The following is a 19481-nucleotide window of genomic DNA, read 5'->3' on the forward strand; positions in this document are numbered from 1 at the left end:
GATAGATCAGGGTGTCGTTACTGTGATAAGCAGAGTCCGCCGTCACGTGACCCAATTAAATGCCCCCGATAGATCAGGGTGTCGTTACTGTGATAAGCAGAGTCCGCCGTCACGTGACCCAATTAAATGCCCCCGATAGATCAGGGTATCGGTACTGTGATAAAACGTTCTTTGTTATCACTTCATCTTCATATACAGGGTACGGGGCTACTGATGGAGTATGTTTTAGATCTATGTTGTAGATCGCCCAGAAGACCGTCTGTGTAAAATAACCATGCGTAGCTATTAGGGAAAGCCTTGGAGTGGGCGAGGGGGGTCTTTATCAGGATTTGTTTTAACCTGTGAAATGCCAGAGGACTGATTGAGTGTAGAGGCGCAGGTCGGAGGCTGCCGCGTCACTCTTCATGTAGGAGACTAGCGTTGAGTCCGGGCAGGTTCAGTTCTTCATTGAGAAGTCGGTAACGTTATCAGATTCCCATTAAACCCCCACCTAGTGTCCAGGGGGGCGAGGGGCTCATAGTTGGGAGGTTTGGAGCTAATGCCCCCACTCCTCACCAATAACACCCAACGCCCAAACCCTGCCTCCTACCTCTATGAATTGGGATGGAAGGGGTTAAGTGAAACAAATAAAAAGGTGACATAAAAACCCTGCCTCGTCGGATGCCCCCAGATCTCCCCCATACCTCTCAGACTATAATGTCGGGGGAGGGGGTGAAGGGTTTTAAAATGTTACATTTCTTTATTTAATTCAACAATAATGACCGAAAGTATTTACGCCGCCCCCCCCCATTCCTCGGTATAGAGAATGGAGGAGTTATAGTTGGGCAGGTCCATGCCTCCACGTGGGAGGGGGAGCCAGGTGTCCCCCAAATTAATACTTTCTCCCATTTTTTTTAACCTCTCTTTTGAGGGAAGAGGGTTTTAAAGCTTGGGTTTCCCCTCGGCTCCTTTTATAAAGCGTTTCCACCCCCCCTATTACCCCAACATTCTACACTTTCCTGCCAAATTCCACGTCCGAGAGACCCCCAACCACTACGACCCCCCTCTGAGGGGAGAACACGTACGGCGATAACGTAATGATCTAAAAAATACACCGAGATCCCCCATCAAGATCAAAAATTCTAACAAACTAAAAGTCCGGTAAACAACAACATTTCGGTGAGGTCCGGCCCCCGTCATTACGCGTCGATATAAAGCCCCCCGGGGGGGTTACCTGATCACGCAGAAGCTCACGTTTGAGGCAGGTTGTGATTTTTTTACCCAATCTCTTCTCAATTTCCACCACAGTTTGGAAATTGGAGGCCAAGTCCAAAAATTTTTAGATATCTCACGAAAATGAGACAAGCCAAAGGGTCCCAACCTGCAGCCGACGTGGTGTCCATTCGCGGTCCATTCGCGGTCCATTCGCTGTCCATTCACGGTCTGCGTGGGTCTTCGTTGGTTGATTCTTTTTAATCCTTTTCTCTCTCGCCTGCTTTCTCCTCCTTATCGCGTCTTCTCCAGCCGTCCAGACACCAGCTTCATTTGGTTCCTGAACCCTCTGAAGTCTATCCGCTACTTCATCTGGCACACTTACCGCTGGCTGATCCTGAAAATCCTCATTCTCATCCTCCTTCTTCTCATGGTGGGGCTTTTCCTTTATTCTTTACCGGGATACCTAGTGAAGAAGATTCTGGGAGCCTGAGTGGTTCTAGCTTCTGATGGTACTTTCCCTTTACGCACTACTCCTTCACCTCATCCATTAATTTTTAGGGACAACCTAATTCATCACAACTGAGTCACTACGGCCGTTAGAGTGGACCTTCCAACCATAAAAGCAGGAACTTAGAATTTTCATGTTTATTTAGATTGTCCAGTAGTTTTTTATTTATTTATTTATTTATTTGGTCACATGCACGGGTGGAGCTCATCCTCACTGGCTGCTTACTTTGTCTCTTTTCAATATTTTTGAAACGGGGGTGGAAAAAGCGCAGAGAAGCTGTGATTTACTGACAACAGGAAGCATACCGCAGTACACTTCCTGCACATGCTCAGTAGAGCCTCCATTCCAGATGATAGGAGCGAAGTTCACATTGAAATCAACGAGAGTAGCAGCAGCAACCAAATCACACGCATGTTATATGAACGCTGATATGTTGGTAGAATACGTGTGATTGGCTGCCGCTTCAATGGGAGTGCTACTGAGCATGCGCGACACGTGTACACACTAACACGTCCTGCTTTCATTAGAGGGGAGGAGTTAAAGAACACAGAAGTCTCCTAGGAAGGCCTGCACCGGTATGCATGGAGTGAATAGGATTTAATAATATTTGGGGTGTCATATGTACGATCAGCTATAGATGTAGTTATATCCCTTCTCCTGTCGGACCGTCTGTTCTGCGGGGTCCAGTGTATGTTGTACACGATGCACGTGCAGATTTGCCCCAAAATAGGGCCCCCAAGTGTAGCAGGTCCTGTTTGGTGACCAGAAGTAGGTCCTCTTTTCCATTTAGGACCAATGGAATCGAAGGTGATGCATCGCTTAAAAATGGGTGGAGTATGTGGGCTGGAGTGGGCGGAGCTATCATCAAGCCACCGGCCTCTGTCTGACTTATATCTTATGTGCCACTAACCTTGTAATAATGGAAACCCTAACCTTACTTGGGTGTCAGGCGGCCTAAAAGTCCCCCCGCCTCGGGGTCCATGACACCGGCCAGGGTGAAAATGCCCTGAAATACCATCTGTCTCAGAATCCCAGCACCTAAAGCAGAATGTAAACATCCATGATTGCTAACGGCACTAATGTTTCACGTCGCAGATGTCTAACACTCGTACTAACATTTTAATCCCTGTCTTCTTCTCCCTCCCTATCATTAACCTCCCTCATTAACACCGCCTCGGACAGTCGGCCCGACACCTCATTCATCTGGTTCCTCAACCCGCTTAAGTCCATCAAGTACCTCATCTGTAATCGCTACAAGTGGCTTATCATTAAGATCGTCCTGGCCCTGCTGCTAATCGCCATGGTGGCCCTTTTCCTGTACAGCATGCCTGGATACATGGTCAAGAAGCTGCTTGGGGCCTGAGGAGCGCTCGGCATGCGCGAGAGAGAGACCGCCGACAGACCTTGCTACAAACCTTTCTCTTTTCCATCTCAGACTGTGGGGTTTTGTGACGGTTTTTCATAATAACATCTGTTTTGTGTGAATTATATAAATATTTTGGGTTTCTAATAATAAGAGGAATTTTGAGAGAAGATCTTACGTTGGAGACCAACTCAAACTATCTAAAAGCTTTAGAGAATAAGGAACTTAACGCTAAATACGCTACTGGAACAAACGGGAGAAACTCTACCACGCCGGTAAAAACCCGACTCAATCTTTGATAAACCGTCGAGCACTAAATGGCGATATTAATATTAAAATACACGAGATCAGGACACTTGGTCCCGGTGGGAAACCTCTGTCGGTTCTCTACGGATCTGTTACTCCTGGTTGCCGGCTGATGCTGCCATCGAGCCAAGTTCCATGGTTTTGTGGCGGCACCGGGAGACACGAGTCTCAGAGTAAGGGTCAGGTTGGGGGGCAACTTGGGTCTCCACCTAAAATGGCCTTGGGGTGGGGAACTCAACATGAGCCCCAGAGATAACATTATAAAGAGGGGGGGATATAGTGAAATAGTAAGTAATATGTAACGTACGGGAGCAGGAAAGCCTCCCGCGTGCCCTCTCAGCGTATCCCCGCAGACCCCGAGGTATTGAAAGGCTTAGTGGACCCCATACTTCATGCTCCTTTCATGGTGTCCTCCGTGGAATTCTATCATACTGTAGAGATAATCAGTCTTCCCGTAAAACAACATTTATTTATTAATCTATTTATTTATCTATTCATTTATTTATCTATTCATTCATCTATTTATTAATGTATTTATCTATTTATTTATCTATTCATTTAATTTATCTATTTATCTGTTTATTAATTTATTTATTACGCTATTTATCTATTTATTTATCTATTTTTTTATCCACTTATTTATTGTCAAATGCTAGTTAATGGATTAGAAATGTTAAGTCTACGCCTGTTTTACGTAACATGCGCCGTCGCTAAACCTGTAACGGAGCCGAGCAGATCAAAACCAGGACCCAACCAAAATCTTGAGTTCTCCCCGTATGACTGTTGGGGTTTCAGTCCTTCCAAAGACGCCTCATGCGAGTAACAGATTACTCCCCCCCCTGAGTAAACATGAGTAAATAGCCATTTCATTATATCCCTGATGGCATTATGGCCACCCATTATTAACTCATTGTTCTCTAGGACCAGGTATAGTCCAAGGATTTTAACAGAGGGGTCAGATTATTAGAATGAAGAATAATCATTCTCCTGCCCAGCCTGGTCGTTACGCCTCGTACTGCCCTGTATACATACTCTGGGATCTCAAACAGTTAATCTTTAGGGGATCCCGACCTGTACCCACCAATAGGAACAGGAACCGGGCAGGCGTGCTCCAATGACACGCGGAGCCTGAGAAAGAAATAGGAACCGGTTTATCCCTCACAGGCTTCTCCAAAATCCATCACAAACCATACATTTTATTACTGTTTATAACATTTCTAGTTATAATACATGAGGGGACCAAGATTTCCCTTAATATAGAATTTCTATTTTATTACTAGTTAAACTTATACTTTCTGGACAATTAAAACCCCAAAGGCCTACAAGAAAACCGGTTCATCAAGCGTTAAATCCAACCTATTATTTAACCCGTTAGAGTGAGAATCTCCATAGCCGTGTTTGACGTGTGAATTAATAACATTATTCGATGTTTTATTTTGCTTTATTTTATTGTTATTTATTTGATTTGAGTTTCCTGAGTTTGCACTAATTTGCGTTTCTGTACTTTGTAAAGGATTTCATTTATAAGTTTTATTGTGTGAGATATAATTTGTCTTTTTTTTTTTCTCCTTTTTGTTTGTCTTTTTTTTGTGTTTTGACGTTTTTTTGTTTTTTTTTGTTTGTTACAATAAAATGGTGTTTCCGTTACTCCAGTCGTCCCAATACCACTCTGGCGTGGCTCCTCAACCCCCTGCGTATTGTGTGTGTGCTTGTATGGAGACAGTACAAATGGCATTTCTTCGGACTCCTGCTTGCCCTCCTTGTTTCGGCCTTTGTAATCCTCTCGTTATACACCGTCCCTGGAGTTCTAAACGAGAGATTCCTCAACCCTCACAAATAACGTTCTCCGGGAGTATAAAAAACGAATCTGTACACGTATTTCACGTTCATCAGTCAGACATTGATCACCTCCTACACCTTCTGTAGCCCTGAACAATTCCTCAACCCGTCCTCAGAGTGGCCTTTTAGGAATCCATCAGGGTGTCACACGGTAGGCCAAGACCTTCTCGAAAAGGTGCAGCTGGGTCATGCCCAGAAGTCTTCTTCCTATCCAGGCCATACACCATATGTTAGGAGAAGACCTTCTCAAAAAAGGTGGCATTGCATCTTCTACAGAAGTCTTCTTCTTATCCAGGCCATACACCATGTGTTAGGAGAAGACCTTCTCAAAAAAGTGGCATTGCATCTTCTACAGAAGTCTTCTTCTTATCCAGGCCATACACCATGTGTTAGGAGAAGACCTTCTCTAAAGATGCAGTTGGGTCTTGTCCAGTAGTCTTTTTTGCTATCCAGGCCATTTACCATACGTTAGGAGAAGACCTTCTCAAAAAAGGTGGCATTGCATCTTCTACAGAAGTCTTCTAGCCGCTGATGCTACGTACAGGTGGAGCACAAAACTCCATGCACATGCTTCTGCATTCCCAACATGCCAGGGTTTTCCACCTGCAGATTGCACGAACCACCCAGCTGGCACTTCAGATCTCTCGTTCCTCTACAGGAATGATTTAAAATCATAATTTTGGTCACCTCCTCCAACAAGCAGACACATATAACGTACACAACGCACCTCGCGGGATCCGTGTCAACAATTTAGAACCAGCCTTTGGTTAAATTTATAACATTTACATTAAAAAGGGAATATTTTGTAACCCCAGGTGGACCATTCTGTGGACCAACAGAAGCTCTCGGAGCTTCTTTCTTCAGACAGAGTATGACAAACACTTTTGTAATATTTCTCTGTTTTCCTTAAAATTCCTAAAATGATTTTGCAGCCTTAAATAGAGATTTCATAAAAACATAGATTTATAGCTTAAAAATTTAAATTTAATATTTTTAAAATTTGTATTTTGTGTGAGTGTCCTAATAATATTTTAAAGTTGTGACTTTTCATCAGACCAAACAGACAGAGTATCCAATGTCAACAAAGCAGCCCACATTAAGAAAGCTCTGCTGTAATCAGGAAAGTCTAAAGGGCTGTGCTGTGATCATAAAAAAAATATTGGAGATAGAGATCTATCTACCCCTAATGCCAGGACTGAGTCCAACCGCACTTAACCAGTCCAATCAGTTTATAGGATATCTGATAGTTTTTAGAAAAAAATGGAGTCTTTAGTCGAAGTTGATGCTTTTTTTTGGGCCAACATTGAAAAAGATGTAAATTTACATAAGCTTCCAGGGGCCTCAGAGGTCTTTTCTTCATGTGTTGGTCCAACTAAAGACTCCTGGCACTAACCTAAAACACTTAAGTAGGGTATCAGATTTAACCCTTACCTGGAATGCTTAACAAGAGGTATAAGCAGGGTCTTCGTAAAATATTTTGGAGATTTTATAAGCACTTTAAAAAGGGATAATCTGATCATATTCTATTTCACTAATAATCACGCTTGCTTTAAAATATTTTTGTATTTTCACCCAAAAAGCAACATATGCCATGTTTGTTAATCTTGGATTGTTGGATAAACATTATAAACAGTAAGGGCAGAGTTGCATGATCTTTTTCTTTGTTATTTGGGAGGTCATAATTCTGTATGCCAGTGAAGGGGTTAAAGACGTGTTTCAGACTGTAACCCCAGGGCAGCCATTTCAGGGTTAAATGTTGCGTGGGTTTCACTAACCCTCAGCTTTACCTGCACAATAAAATGGATTCATTTCAAATGTTGGACTGCGACTCCCATTACCTTAAGTCGGGTGATGGCTGGGAGTGATAGGCGCACAGGGAATTAGATACGGGGAGAAACAGACATTTGATGGGGGAACCTCATGTTTACAGTCACTGACTTTCTATTCTGTGTTTTGTATGGGATGTATAAATGGATCTGCACATTGACGTTGTATTAAAAAATGTTTGAAAATAAAAATCTTTAAATTGGTGTTTTCTGTGTTTTCTTAATTGTGATTTCCTTAATTATATCTCCTTTGTTTTTTAAATATGAGAAATATTTCCCAACGGATGGACCAGACCGCGCCGAGGTTGTGAATGCTCAGAATGTGAATGCAGGTGAAGCGTTTTGTGAGTTTCAGGCGAGGGCGTGTGAATGGCATCTTGTATGCCTCGGTGTGAAACTTGTGCCCATCCCCCACAATATAAATAATAATATTAATAATACAAAATGGGGGGTAAACATAATTAAAAGCACCGCAAGGAGGCATCTATGCCCACACAGCCCCTGCTCATTGGGGTCGGGTGCTAAAAAATAGTCTCTCCCCAGCCAGTAGACCATAAGAATATCATCCTCCACCTGCCAGCCAAAAGGTCGGGACTCGTGGGGAAAGCAAGTGCGGGAAGGGTTCAGGGTGCATACAGCACATTACCAGAGCACTGCGTACCCCTCACCTCCGCTCAGACACCTGCCCAGATCACGGGGCGAGAGGACCTCGCACATTTACTACACATGATCTTTGTGAAAGCGTGTTACACAGAGCGATGCGCTCACATGTTCTGGATCTCAAACACCTACATTAAAGCACCAGCTCTTCGTGTAAAACGTCTTAAACGAGGTCTCACTGCTTCACCATGAGGTGGGTTCCAGGCCTCGGTCACTGTTTGGTGGCTGACGGGACATGAAATATGGTGGCTCAGAAGCAGATGTTAATAACAAGCGTAAGTATTGTCAATGTACCAAATGTGACCTCAGTGAGAAGACATCAGCTGGGGCCTCCTTCTAACCTTCTTGCAGCTTCAGACCCCCAGCTTCACCCCCGGCCTCTCACACCCTGACGCTACTCTCCATGTCCGTGGAGACCCAAGAAATACTCCGCAGCAGTATTGTAAGGTGAATCGACAGGTTTTATTGGTGAGAAATGAGGCTGGACTGAAGTCTTCTAATTCTGGGGCTCCATCTGGAGCATCTGCGTCGGGGGGATCTCCAGCTCTTGGTTGATCTTAAACAAAAATAAAAACCTGGTTTACAGAATTACAATAATTTATTTTTCTTCAATCAAAATTCAGTTTATAGGAAATTCTCATCCAAAAATAAACATTACGGATTCCGTACAGCAAAAAAACTAATTTAAACAAAATAAATCCTTTTTATTAAACTCCTACCAACACCCCGGAGGGGGGGGGGATTTACGTCCATCGAATGCATCCTTTCAGTGCCACGAGGACGGCCGGTGGGAATCTATGCTGATCTGTATGGATCAAATGGTTTTTTGGGATCAAGGGGGAGGGGAGAGCCACCCTGTGTGAGGGTTTTAAAGGGCAAACACCTAGGGGTACGTGGTGCTGCCGCCGTATCCGGCTGGAATGAGCAGGCACCTCGGACCGGGCGGTCACCGCTCTCTCGGACTTACCCTGGAGTTGAGGTATTGGTGCAGGAGCATCCGCAGCTCGGCGTTCTGCTGCCTCAGGCTCGATGTTTCCGTTATGAGTTGGGAGCGACCGCTCAGGACGTCACTAGAATTAAAGACAATCTCGCTGAGTCGCGGGAATAGCGGAGACCCCATACCAGTAACGGCCAGTATACTCACTGGTATTTTTCCAGCGCGGATTCCAACGCGTCCCACACTCTGAGGCGGGATTCGGGGACGACGCGCGCGGCTTCTGCCCAGTATGCGGCGTCCTCGCTCGAGTCGCGCTCTTCCCATCCGGCCGGTCGGGACTGAGAAAGTTTCTCGCTGGAAATCATGGATGGGGCAGACTTAGTTCCGTTATAACGCGTTACTCGGTACTCATCGGAAAAGGGAAATATACCTCGGAAGCTTCGGCGTTATTATTTATATGGCACCACAGCAGCGCAGCGCTGTACAATGGCTTTATGCAGCTACGGCCAGGGGATAATATATTCATTACTAAACACGAGTACCCACCTTGGTTTGTGGAAGTCCGCGACAAACGCGCGGAGGGCTCGCACCACGTCATTGGGGTGGATCAGGACCCCCTGGCGCGGTCGGTCGTCCCCAGCGCTGGTGTCAGATCTGTCGGTATCGCCATCGTCCTGTCCAGACCACGGGAAACAGAAAACACACGCTCTGCTTTCAGTCTGCGTTCACAGAAAACAACACGGCCCCCGCGTCCCTTTACACGAAACACAGCCCCCCCTCCCTTTACACGAAACAACACGGCCCCCGCGTCCCTTTACACGAAACAATACGGCCCCCACGTCCCTTTACACGAAACAATACGGCCCCTGCGTCCCTTTACACGAAACAATACGGCCCCCGCGTCCCTTTACACAAAACAATACGGCCCCCGCGTCCCTTTACACGAAACAACACGGCCCCCGCGTCCCTTTACACGAAACACAGCCCCCCCTCCCTTTACACGAAACAACACGGCCCCCGCGTCCCTTTACACGAAACAATACGGCCCCCACGTCCCTTTACACGAAACAATACGGCCCCTGCGTCCCTTTACACGAAACAATACGGCCCCCGCGTCCCTTTACTCAAAACAATACGGCCCCCGCGTCCCTTTACACAAAACAACACGGCCCCCGCGTCCCTTTACACGAAACAACACGGCCCCCGCGTCCCTTTACACAAAACGAGAGGTTAGAATGCAGCACTCAGCAGTGAAATGGTGCACGAGCCGGGGTACCACCAAGTCCCTCAATAAATCCAAAATAAAGAAGCAGAGGCTCAGCACTTCAAATAATAAGGTGAGTTTATTTCACACAGGCCTGTGTGAAATAAACTCACCTTATTATTTGAAGTGCTGAGCCTCTGCTTCTTTATTTTGCCTTTACACAAAACAACACGGCCCCCACGTCCCTTTACACAAAATAACACGGCCCCCACGTCCCTTTACACAAAATAACACGGCCCCCGCGTCCCTTTACACGAAACAATACGGCCCCCGCGTCCCTTTACACAAAACAACACGGCCCCCACGTCCCTTTACACAAAATAACACGGCCCCCACGTCCCTTTACACAAAATAACACGGCCCCCGCGTCCCTTTACACGAAACAATACGGCCCCCGCGTCCCTTTACACGAAACAATACGGCCCCCACGTCCCTTTACACGAAACTCTGAATGTATCAAAAAATACAAAATTGAAAAAATAGATTTTTAAAACTTAATAAAATAAAGGAGGAAACGGCTCCATTTTTATTCACGACCCAAACACGGATCGCAGCTTTGAATTAAAATTGGAATCTCTGTTCTTTATCACCCGCTTTCTCCGTACGCTCGGAATGAAACGCCTCTCACGGGGCATTACAGTTTAAGGGTTACTGGCCCTTTAATTATGCAAATATTATGTAAATTATGCAAATACCAAGCAGTCTGGTGCCAAAGGCGGGTTTTTGTAGTGGCAGCCGATAAAGGTTATTTTGCTGCCTGATTGTATGGCTTCAGGTGATATGCCCGATTACTAGGCATCATGGGAGCTGTAGTTTTCCCAGTAAATAAAGCAGTTAGAAAGCTCGGTGAGTGGCCCCTCATACCTGTCCAGGTGCGTCTTCTTGTTTGTATCTCAGGAAAAAGTCCACGAGCTCGTAGACATCGTCTTCATCCTCGATGCCGAGCGCCTGCGTGAGAGACAATGCGCCATTGGATGCGCGTGAACGGGGGGTACAGAGCGGCAGCCGCTGGGGAGTCACGTTATTAACCCTTTCCACACATCCTTCACTGGCTTATATATTCTTACACGCTCTCCGTGTGAATGAGCCTCGATATACCTTATATAAGACATTACATGCATTTATATAGCGCCGGCAGAGTCCGTAGCGCTGTTTATATATACAGAGGTAAATATTTGTACAATGTAAATGTACAATACGGAGAGACATTATATTAAGAGAGACGTAGGGGGTCCTGCTCCTGGGAGCTTGCAATCTATTGGTAATAATTATGGATCGGGAAACCTACCCCAAAAATGGAGTCGAGCTTCAGGAGCGAGCGCTCGTCCTTCTCCAGAGGGGACAGCAGCTGCTTGAGCTTGGCCTCGATCAGGAAACCCTGGGGAGGAAAACGAGTCGCAATTATAGCCACCCCGATCCGATGATGCGCTGCAGTTAAAATTAAATGTAAAAAAAATGCACAAACTGATTGGGAAAACAGAAAAAATGGGCAAAATAACAAAAAAAGCTTATTTCCTGAATGCGCTACGAATAAAACGTTTATTAGCCCTGGACCGACCGCTACAGCGGACAAAAAAAAAAAGAGCAGAGTTATATTTTGTGTGCAATCCCGCTTCCCCATCATGTGCGGAGACTGCATTATCTCGCTCTAATCGGAGAAATGTCGACGTATCCGGCAAAAAATGGCCCAAATTTATATAAGTGACCCAAAAAATACAATTAGCCAATTTTTATATATAAAAAAAAGTTAAAAAAAATTATTTCTGAGTTTCCCTTTAAAGGCCGGTGCAAGTTATGTGTCCCCCCCCCCGATCCCAAAGCGGACGCCCCCCGAACTCCATTACCGACTCCTCGCTGACGCGCTCCAGGATCCGTTTGACGGTCCGCGCAGAGAATGGCGGAGACGGCTGCTCCGCGCTGCCGGGAACGCCCGCCTTTAATCTGGCGCTCTGACCGTTGCTGGATGTCAGCGATTCATCGCTCCCTGTGCCAGAGACAGTAATTAAACAAAAGCACAAAGTAAGCAACAGATTATAAGTACAATTTTTGTCTTTCTTTTGTGTGTCACTAACTTAAAACCTTCACAGACGTCAGGAAGTCGGATAATTCCCCAAATTGTGAGATGTATTATTGTTTAGTTTTTTTTTTCTTGCTTTTATAAAAAATTTATAAGCTGTGACGCAATACTCCTGCCTGCCACCGGGTGGCACTGTCCTCACGCACCGCACACAAGCCTTATTCACCAAACCACCTCACTTTAACCCCAAAATATTCACTGAATTCCCCAAAAGTGCACGAGGGACGCAAAAGCTGCCCGGAATCCCTCATTCGTTAAAAGTGATTGTTTCATTATTTAATAATAAAGGACAGGGAGACGCCACCGGCCCACTATGCCTTCCATCATAGAATATGTAAGAGCTTCACATGCAGCCAGCAGTCACATGGAGGGCACGTATAGGCAGGACAGACGTGTCACAAGCAGCACACATGTGTGGGTAGCGTGGCCGAGCGGTCTAAGGCGCTGGATTAAGGCTCCAGTCTCTTCGGGGGCGTGGGTTCGAATCCCACCGCTGCCAGCCGTGATTTTTCTTTCTTTGCAGGGATAAAGCATTCGGTTACTTTATTCCCGTCCTGCGTGTATCAGCCACGCACCCAACCTAACGTTATTTATTATACATTTATTAACAATAAGCAGGGATAACCTAACGTTATTTATTATACATTTATCAACAATAAGTATGGATCAAAATTACTTACAGCTGTACGGGGAGGAGGGCTATATAGGGGTAGGAGGGCTATAGGGGTTAAAGGCAGCTGCAGTTTGAAGACCACCTCCCAAGGCCCAAGGCCACGTAATGCTCTCCTCACCTGCTGAGGCCATGACCTCCTGTGCCAGCACGCTGGCGCTCTTCTTCTTCTGCTTCTGTGGCACCAGGGGTCCTACGTTGTCCATGAACCACAAGTCGGGGGTCTTCCAGGGCAGCCCCAGCTGCTGCTCCTGTATGATCCGATCGGCCTCCAGGGCCCGGTGGACAAGACCCTTCATCTCTTCCTCGTTCATCACCCAGATATCATGGAACTTCTTAGCGTCCGCTGCAGCAAAATGCCTGCAAAAAAACAGCCGCGAATGCAACGTTTTAACCCTTTGAGTGCTTAGGGGGCTCTGCAAGGGGGTAGTGGAAATGTACACTGTACAGCGCTATGGAATTTGATGGCGCTATATAAAACAATAAATAATAATGAACGTTCCGCTGGTCAGCTAAGCAGCTCATTGGCTGTCCCAAATATTTACAATCACTTTGAGACGCGGGGTTGGCTCCCTAGACTCACAACATCCACTACATACCTCCCACGGGGTATGATGTACGAGAGGGGCAAAAAAATACCCCTGACTTCCCGATGCCATCATTACCCCCAAACCACGTCAACCAGAGGCATTAAAAATACCATCCTATCGGCAGCAAGCGCCATTAAAACGATGAAGTATCGGGGGAAATTAAAGAGGTGCCGGGAACCCCGGGGCCCCTGAATACTCGCTGATGTCTGCCGGACAGATGGGGCCCCAACGAGCGCATCTCACCTCATCTTCTTCTGCAGATCCTGGCACTGCTCGGCCAATCGCTGGATGTCGTCGCTCTGAGCCGCGTTCTGCTCTCTGCACTCCTTCACCTGCTTATCGAGTTTTATCCGCAGGTTATTAAGGACGTCCTGCAATCTAAACAAGCAAAGCCATTAGAACGCCAGGGGCCACACAGTAATATAACCCCCCCAGCACTATATACAGTAATATAAACCCCCCCAGCGCTATATACAGTAATATACCCCCCCAGCACTGTATACAGTAATATAACCCCCCCCAGCGCTATATACAATAATATACCCCCCAGCGCTTTATACAGTAATATACCCCCCAGCGCTATATACAGTAATATACCCCCCAGCGCTGTATACAGTAATATAACCCCCCCAGCGCTATATACAGTAATATACCCCCCAGCGCTATATACAGTAATATACCCCCCAGCGCTGTATACAGTAATATAACCCCCCCCAGCGCTATATACAATAATATACCCCCCAGCGCTTTATACAGTAATATACCCCCCAGCGCTATATACAGTAATATACCCCCCAGCGCTGTATACAGTAATATAACCCCCCCAGCGCTATATACAGTAATATACCCCCCAGCGCTATATACAGTAATATACCCCCCAGCGCTGTATACAGTAATATAACCCTCAGCGCTGTATACAGTAATATAACCCCCCAGCGCTGTATACAGTAATATAACCCCCCAGCGCTATATACAATAATATACCCCCCAGCGCTATATACAATAATATACCCCCAGCGCTATATACAGTAATATAACCCCCCCAGCTCTATACAGTAATATAACCCCCCCAGCGCTATACAGTAATATACCCCCCAGCGCTATACACAGTAATATACCCCCCCCAGCGCTATACACAGTAATATACCCCCCCAGCGCTATACACAGTAATATACCCCCCAGCGCTGTATACAGTAATATAACCCCCCAGCGCTGTATACAGTAATATAACCCCCCCAGCGCTGTATACAGTAATATAACCCCCAGCGCTATATACAGTAATATACCCCCAGCGCTATATACAATAATATACCCCCCAGCGCTATATACAATAATATACCCCCCAGCGCTGTATACAGTAATATACCCCCCCAGCGCTGTATACAGTAATATAACCCCCCCAGCGCTGTATACAGTAATATAACCCCCAGCGCTGTATACAGTAATATACCCCCCAGAGCTGTATACAGAAATATACCCTCCAGCGCTATATACAGTAATATACCCCCAGCGCTATATACAGTAATATACCCCCCCAGCGCTGTATACAGTAATATAACCCCCCCAGCACTGTATACAGTAATATACCCCCAGCGCTGTATACATTAATATTACTGTATACAGTAATATAACCCCCAGCGCTGTATACAGTAATATAACCCCCAGCGCTGTATACAGTAATATAACCCCCCCAGCACTGTATACAGTAATATAACCCCCCCAGTGCTGTATACAGTAATATAACCCCCCAGCGCTGTATACAGTAATATAACCTCCAGCACTGTATACAGTAATATAACCCCCAGTGCTGTATACAGTAATATAACCCCCAGCGCTGTATACAGTAATATAACCCCCAGCGTTGTATACAGTAAGATAGGTTAATGTAGCGAGAAGGGTCTCTGAGTGAAAATGCTGCGATGGGGGTCTGACTCGGGGCATTTCGAGTCAGACCCACATCGTTTCGGCTTCCTGCTGATTCTGACCAGTTGAGGGTCTCGGCCCCCCAGCTCACCGCGTTATTCTCCGCTTCTGCTGGGACTTGGTGATTGTATTTTCCTCGTCGCGTTTCTTCAGCACCTGGTAATTGTACTCCAGCTTCTCCTGGTTCAGCTGGTACGTGGCTTTCATCTGCTGCAGCTGCTGCTGAAGGATCTGATATAGAAACACATGGTTAGTTTTAGCAGAGGGTCTCACAGACCCCAGCGGCCCCTGCGGCCCCCGATGTATGTAAATATTAATAGGGGATCCGATGCACAATGACGGCATCCTACCCCCGACCGGCCTGCAGTACCCTGCACAGCGATCTCGCTTGATACCCGTTACACTCCCCGGCACACTCTTTGATCCTGATCGCGCTGCGCTCCTCTCCGTTCTGCAGTTTGATCCTGATCGCTCTGCGCTCCTCTCTGCCCTACACGAACCCGCACATCGGTCTCCACTTTCATCCTATCTCTCCAACACTAACCTGAATGTACCCTCCAGTGTGTGGGTAGCGTGGCCGAGCGGTCTAAGGCGCTGGATTAAGGCTCCAGTCTCTTCGGGGGCATGGGTTCGAATCCCACCGCTGCCAAAGCTCTTTTTTTCCCCTAATACAGTGATTTTAAACGTGCATGGAATATGGCTCCTAAATCTAGATAAGTGGAACAGCCTCCCATCAGAGGTGGTAGAGGGTAATACAGTGAGGGTATTAAACATGCATGATATTAACCTGCACGTCGGTCTCCAGTTTGATTTTGATCACGTTGTACTCCTCGCCGTCCTGCACCCGAAGTTGGTTCAGCTGCCGCTCGTATTCCTCCACTTTCTTCATCCGAAGCGTCAGATCCTCCAGCTGCGGGTAACAAAAGCCAACGATCCACGCTGAGAACGCGCCGCAAAACAAATAGATTGGGTGAAAGCGTCGGGGGCCGCAATCTCATTGGGTAAAAGCGTTGGGGGCCGTGAGTTCATTGGGGGAAAGTGTCAGGGGGCGCAAGTTCATTGGGTGAAAGCGTCGGGAGGGGGTGCGTTGTTAGCGCTTCTCTTTGTAAATATTAATCAACAAAAAGTTTAAAAGATTTATTGAACAGGTAAATTTAAAAATGTAATTAAATGGGTCCCGGTGACATCACCATGACATCATGAGCAGCCGCGGCCGGTTTCATGAGAGATTCCCTGAGGCCTTTATTAAAAAATAATATGATAATAATAATGAAAAACGGACAAATAAGTGCCCAAAAAGCGTAGTATGCAAGGAAACGAAAACCTAAGCACGCGGGGCGTTACTCTAGGGGTGGCAGGTTGCGGAATATAAATTGGGGGCGGGGGCGCCAAACTTGTGGAAAAAAACCCCTAAGTTACCAGTAAATTAAATTTTTAAGCATTATAATATTAAATGCTGAATTATTTAAAAAAGGGGGAATCGCAAACTAAACAAAAGCCTTGGTGCATAGGGTGGTCATGAAGGGGTTAATTATGTGTAATTGCTCTGAAAATAATCAGTTTAAAAAAGATTCTGCTGGCAAAACCTGCCTGACCAATAACAGCCCCCGGCCGGAAGTCCCCGCCTTCTCGCTCGTCCCCCCCGCCCTTTTTAAAGCTACGTGGGCCAAACCAAGCTACCCCCGAATGGGGAGAGTTAATAAGGAGCAGCTCGCTGTGCCTATGGGGGTAACATCCACCCCCTTGCTCTCGGGGGGATTTTGGAGGGTTATTTAAGCGTCGGCTCGGCGAGTCTTTGCCCCCGCTGTATCCACGCGCCCCGCTCTTACCTCTCTGCCCCTCCGCGCCTCCATCCCCTCCTCCCACTTTCTCCGATTGCTGTTTAGAAGGTCTCTCCGCTCCGACTCGAAGGCTTTCTGTGAAAAACAAAGAGAGGTCGGCGTGAATCCATCGCATCACCAGCCAATCGATGACATCAACGTCCAGCTGACTGACAGCGCCAGAGATGCTATGATGTCATCGAATGGCCCGCATTATCAGGGAGGTTCCCGCTCTCGCCCCTTCTCGAGGCCAGAATGAGTTAACTTTGAGACGCGGCCGCTCGCTGAGCAACAGGGTTTGCTGGCACTCTAAAGCAGCACTCTTCAGCAATATAGCGCCTCCCAACAGTCCCGCTTTGCGCAAGACAGTCCCAGTTTGGCCACTCTATGCAGCTGTCCTGCCGGAGAATGCATACTGCGCAGAATTGCGCGCATGCACAGTAGCGCTGCCAGTTTGATTGACCTGCCAAGCTCCGCCCCCAGCGTCCCAATTCGCCAGGTAGTTTTGGAAGGTATATAATGCGACATACACTCCTGACCCTACCTGTGTGCTTACGGGCGAGGGCTGGCAACTAATGACCCGTGGGGCAAGCCCAGCCGAATAGCCAAACCTGCCCGACACGTCACGACAGAGCCGCGCATGTGCGCCACTTGGAAGGTGTTACTCTGGCTGCGGATCACAGGCTCGCGCCCTGAGACGGCAGGAGTTAAAATACATATAAATACCCCGAAAGGGGCATCTTCAAGCGAGGCTGGAATAAACCCGGGGGGGGGTCACCCACCTCGATGTTCAGCAGCTCCTCGCGGAACGTCTTGGTTAAGCTCCGGATCTGCTCCTCCATTCTCTCGATCAGCAAACCCACGTCCTCCGCTTGTTTCTTCAGGTCTTTCACATACAGCTCGTCCTTCCGCTTCAGCTCCTGTACGGATGATGTGAACGTTCATACACATATGTATATATACACACGCACATACATACATACATACATACACACACGCACATATATAGCACACATATATATATATACACGCACATACATACACACACACATATATATATACACGCACATACATACATACATACACGCACACACACACACATATATATATATATATATACACACACATACATACATACATACATACACGCACACACACACATATATATATATATACACACTCCCATCACTCCTGTGTTCCATTGGCCTTTTATCACTCCCATCACTTTTGTAATTATGTATATATCTACATGGGGTAGGTAGTCCCAGATCATACACCCGGCTGGGTACATGGGGTAGGTACTCCCAGATCATACACCCGGCTGGGTACATGGGGCAGTTACTCCCGGCTGGGTATTTGGGGCAGGTAGTCCCAGATCATACACCCGGCTGGGTATTTGGGGCAGGTAGTGTCACCCCACACCCCTGGCCCCCTGGCACGGTCCCCCACCTGCTGCAGTTCCCCGATCAGCTTGTTCTTGTCCTCGATGAGCCGGCCGCACTGCTGTTGCTGGAGGTTCAGCAGCTCCCACAGCTCCTGGGGGACCCTCCTCGTGCCGGAGGACAACCATTTCTGGGTGATGTCCTCAAATTTCTCCAAACTGGTCTTGGCCTCGTTGTCCAACTTCTCTACCCTGCGGAGGATGAGCGGCTCTTATATCCCGGCGATGCCTTCCGGGCCCCTGATTACCTCCAGCCCAGCGTCTCGTTTCATTAACGCACCTCAGCCTCCTGAGTTCCTCCTCGTCCGCCCGTCTCTGGGTCTCCCGCGCATCCGCCGCTATCTGGATATTGGTGACCAGCTGCGTGCCGTCGCTCACCAGTTTGGCCAAGCGCTGATGACGAGAGAGAACGGTTTACTTAGTCGTAATATAAGGAAGTTTTACTTTACTGAGAGGGTGGTGGATAAGTGGAACAGCCTCCCAGCAGAGGTGGTAGAGGGTATTAAACATGGGCGGGATTGTCATATGGCTAATGAATCTAAGACGAGACCAGCGACTGATTAGTGTCTTCACAGCAGGAGAAGCGCGGGGGGATCTCACCTGTCTGCTGTCCTCCATCTGCTTCCGGCTTTTCCTCGGTTCCTCCTTCTGCTCCTTGTGAGAATTAGGATCCTCGCCTAGAGCCTCCCTGCAAACAACGGGGAGGAAAAACTGCATTCACTAAGCCGTGCTATTTCACGAGATGGCTTCTAAACCAAAAGCATTTCCAGTCACGCTCCATGAATAACAGAACGTTAAGCCCGTCCCCTGCTTGAAATAAGGTGAGCGAACCTCGCACTGACCGGAGGAATAATATGGAGGGGAAACAAGGGGTTAAAAGAGCGCAAATATTCGCCAAATGAAACCAGTTGAGGTTTTTACCGTCTCTTGGCCTCCAGCCTGGCGGATATGCGCAGCCTCCGCGCCTCCATCCTCTCCTGCGGATCCTCCGACTCCAGAGACGGCCCTCCGCTCTCCGACCCCAGACTCATGATGTCTCCGACGTGTCAATCACGCGGCCTGT

The 19481-nt window shown here is 47.2% G+C and overlaps 2 protein-coding genes and 2 non-coding genes across 5 annotated transcripts in view; 3 read left to right on the top strand and 1 right to left on the bottom strand.

Moving 5' to 3' along the window:
* Positions 1 to 3828, top strand: part of OTOF (otoferlin) — a 100639-nt gene extending 96811 nt beyond the window's left edge. For both annotated transcript variants that reach the window (XM_053458626.1, XM_053458627.1), the window contains exon 46: positions 2885 to 3828. In XM_053458626.1, the coding sequence (XP_053314601.1) occupies positions 2885 to 3065 (181 nt within the window). In that variant the 3' untranslated portion in view covers positions 3066 to 3828. The remainder of the gene's footprint in view (positions 1 to 2884) is intronic.
* A 4321-nt stretch (positions 3829 to 8149) lies between these two features.
* Positions 8150 to 19441, bottom strand: DRC1 (dynein regulatory complex subunit 1). Its single transcript, XM_053458628.1, has 17 exons — positions 19340 to 19441; positions 19019 to 19106; positions 18699 to 18811; positions 18427 to 18610; positions 17760 to 17897; positions 16987 to 17073; positions 15945 to 16067; positions 15249 to 15388; positions 13478 to 13612; positions 12766 to 13004; positions 11742 to 11881; positions 11186 to 11275; positions 10762 to 10845; positions 9180 to 9307; positions 8841 to 8987; positions 8664 to 8766; positions 8150 to 8252 (listed from the first exon to the last, which is right to left on the bottom strand). The coding sequence occupies exons 1-17, from the start codon at positions 19387 to 19389 to the stop codon at positions 8193 to 8195; spliced, it is 2049 nt and encodes a 682-aa protein (XP_053314603.1). The 5' UTR covers positions 19390 to 19441; the 3' UTR covers positions 8150 to 8192.
* On the top strand, positions 12392 to 12473 carry TRNAL-AAG (transfer RNA leucine (anticodon AAG)). The gene has a single exon. It is a non-coding gene; the product is annotated as a tRNA-Leu (tRNA).
* On the top strand, positions 15725 to 15806 carry TRNAL-AAG (transfer RNA leucine (anticodon AAG)). Its single transcript has one exon. It is a non-coding gene; the product is annotated as a tRNA-Leu (tRNA).
* Positions 19442 to 19481: the final 40 nt, after the last annotated feature.

Source organism: Spea bombifrons, chromosome 3 (assembly GCF_027358695.1).
Source record: "Spea bombifrons isolate aSpeBom1 chromosome 3, aSpeBom1.2.pri, whole genome shotgun sequence".
Taxonomy (NCBI): domain Eukaryota; kingdom Metazoa; phylum Chordata; class Amphibia; order Anura; family Pelobatidae; genus Spea; species Spea bombifrons.